Source organism: Sinocyclocheilus grahami, unplaced genomic scaffold (genome assembly GCF_001515645.1).
Source record: "Sinocyclocheilus grahami isolate Dianchi unplaced genomic scaffold, SAMN03320097.WGS_v1.1 scaffold13.1, whole genome shotgun sequence".
NCBI classification, from domain to species: domain Eukaryota; kingdom Metazoa; phylum Chordata; class Actinopteri; order Cypriniformes; family Cyprinidae; genus Sinocyclocheilus; species Sinocyclocheilus grahami.
Genome location: NW_015505192.1, coordinates 8,795 through 11,136, shown reverse-complemented (window position 1 = coordinate 11,136; position 2,342 = coordinate 8,795). Strand labels below are relative to the sequence as shown.

Here is a 2,342-nt window from a genome sequence, read left to right as displayed (position 1 = left end):
AGAGAGAGAGAGAGAGAGAGAGAATGTGCCAATAATGAAAAAGTAATGAGCAAATGTTGCAGAAGCTTGTAAGGAGAAGACAAGACTTTGACAGACAGAACAACGATGACAGGACGAGACTCAAGCCAGGTGAACGACAGATCAGTGGTCCAGAGAAAGAGAAACTTTAAGACAGAATCCATTTCCAAAGGCTTTCGGGGAAATTAAAGGATCAGTGTAGCTGAAGACATTGCACATATACCACTCAGAACATTGGGACTGATTTCAAACTAATTTTTTGTGGGAAAGAATGTAAGTGTATGTGTATATAATTATAAAAACAAAAACAAATAAATAAAATGAATTATAAAAAAAAGATAAAGCATGTGAATGAATACTAATAAATCTTTATATGACTTGTTTTGAAAAAAATCTATGTAAATGGCTTAGCAATATCAGTGTGTAAAGTATACAGTATCTAACAGGGGGTCATTGCTCCATTTCTCTATCCACCAAGGGATCCTTGGCCTTTAAACCTGTGCATGCCTCCATCACCTTTATAGATCCATCCACAGAACCCACTTGCAGTGTCCATGTCTGATTGCTTTATAGGCCCCTGTAGGACCAGTGAACACAACATTTAACTCTACAGCCATCATGCCAGACCCACTTCCTGCCTGCAAATGAAGTATGTTTTTCAAAGTGCCCTCTGTAGACTGCTGGACACATAGTTCTCCGTGACATAAGGTCCCTGTGGTGCGTGCGGCAGGTCGTATCAGGGTCACGCTCGGCTGAACAAGAGGAGGCGGGTCTTGTTGACTGGCTGACATGTTTTATGTATGAACACATTTACCATTACGGCAGGATGTCAGTGTGCTGTAAATGTCAGTTTAGTGGATTGGGAGTCTGCCGCTCACAGATGGTTTTTACATTCAGGGGAGTGGACTAATGCTTGAACAGGGCTTTAGTGCAGTGTGGACGTGCTTTGGGCCAGAATTGTGTTGAGAAAGATTGTGATTTGACAGTAATCATAACTGTTATTTGTTTTTGCCTTTGCACTCTGATTGGTTTAGTTGAATGATCTTTGCTCTCCTGGGTCTCTGTTAGGCTCGTCCTCTATTGTAAAGCACTACTAGACAGACACATGACCTAGGACTGACCCTGATCAGAGACACACACTCCGTGCAGGACAGCCGCAATGTGTCCTGGGTTTTTAATTGTCTTTTGGGGTGGGTGAAAGCAGTGGGAGGAGATGGTTTAATGTGAAACCTGTGACGTCAATTAGTATTTCATCTGATTTTATTGCTCTGAGATGACCTTTGACCTGATCAAAACCCCTTTAGTCACTGTAATACTGTTTAAAGTCTAAAAAAATCTATCATATATATAATAATATAGTAATCTATAATGTATGAAATATATATATATATATATATATATATATATATAAAGAAAATGTACTAATATATTTTATATTACTAATAATATTTTTAATGTAGTATAGAGTGTAATGTATATATATAATAATACATAAAAATATATAAAAAGTATATAAAATAATATAAAAATTCACTACAATATAAAAATATTATTATACAATATAAAATTATACAATATATAATTAGTTATATTACATGTATTATATACGATATACAATTTGTTTTTATAAAATAATTTATTATTTTAATTTAATTTATTATAGAATATAACATTATCCTTAAAAAAAAATATATATATATATATATTACAATTGTTTCGATGATTACAGTTGTTCTCATGATTGTATGTTTTCCTCTTTCTCTGTCAGATTCGTGTTGATGGTCCTCCTCAAGGTGGCGTCCAGTATGAAACTCTGCCGGTCATCAAAGATGGAAGCTCTATTCTTAGAGACATGGCCTTTTCCCTGGACAACAGCTACATCTACGTCATGTCGGAGAGACAGGTCTGAATATATGCATGTATATGCTTTCTCCTCTCGTCGTCTTTCATCCATCCATAACAGCTGTAGGACGGAGAGAACGTGACAGCATCCTCTAATGAAAGAGAGCAATGGGAAGAGGGTAGAGTAGCTGTGTCAGTGAAGGAGAGAGTGATGGAGGGACAGCTGAAGGAGGAGAGATGGAGTGAAACAAGGTCACTCTCTCTCGACAGCATAATGAAGAGAGAGAGATGGAGAGAGATCCTGCTCATATAATATCAATACACACAACACTTCCCATGGGATGCATTGCAGAGTAGAGTTGGGCGGTATGAGTCATTTTATATCACAGTAACCCTGTACGTCACAGTATTATGGAAAACCCACTTTTTGCCTCAGAGTAAAAAAAGGTAAGTGTGACTATTTCTCAATAGCAACTTTAGTT

At 36.8% G+C, this 2,342-nt stretch overlaps 1 protein-coding gene across 1 annotated transcript in view; it reads left to right on the top strand.

Annotated features, from left to right (window-relative positions):
- The window catches only part of LOC107599307 (plexin-A2-like), a gene marked incomplete at its 3' end in the record, with an annotated part of 81,422 nt that extends 79,501 nt beyond the window's left edge, over nucleotides 1–1,921 (top strand). The window contains exon 4 of the mRNA XM_016290862.1: nucleotides 1,787–1,921. Within this exon, the coding sequence (XP_016146348.1) occupies nucleotides 1,787–1,921 (135 nt within the window). The remainder of the gene's footprint in view (nucleotides 1–1,786) is intronic.
- Nucleotides 1,922–2,342: the final 421 nt, after the last annotated feature.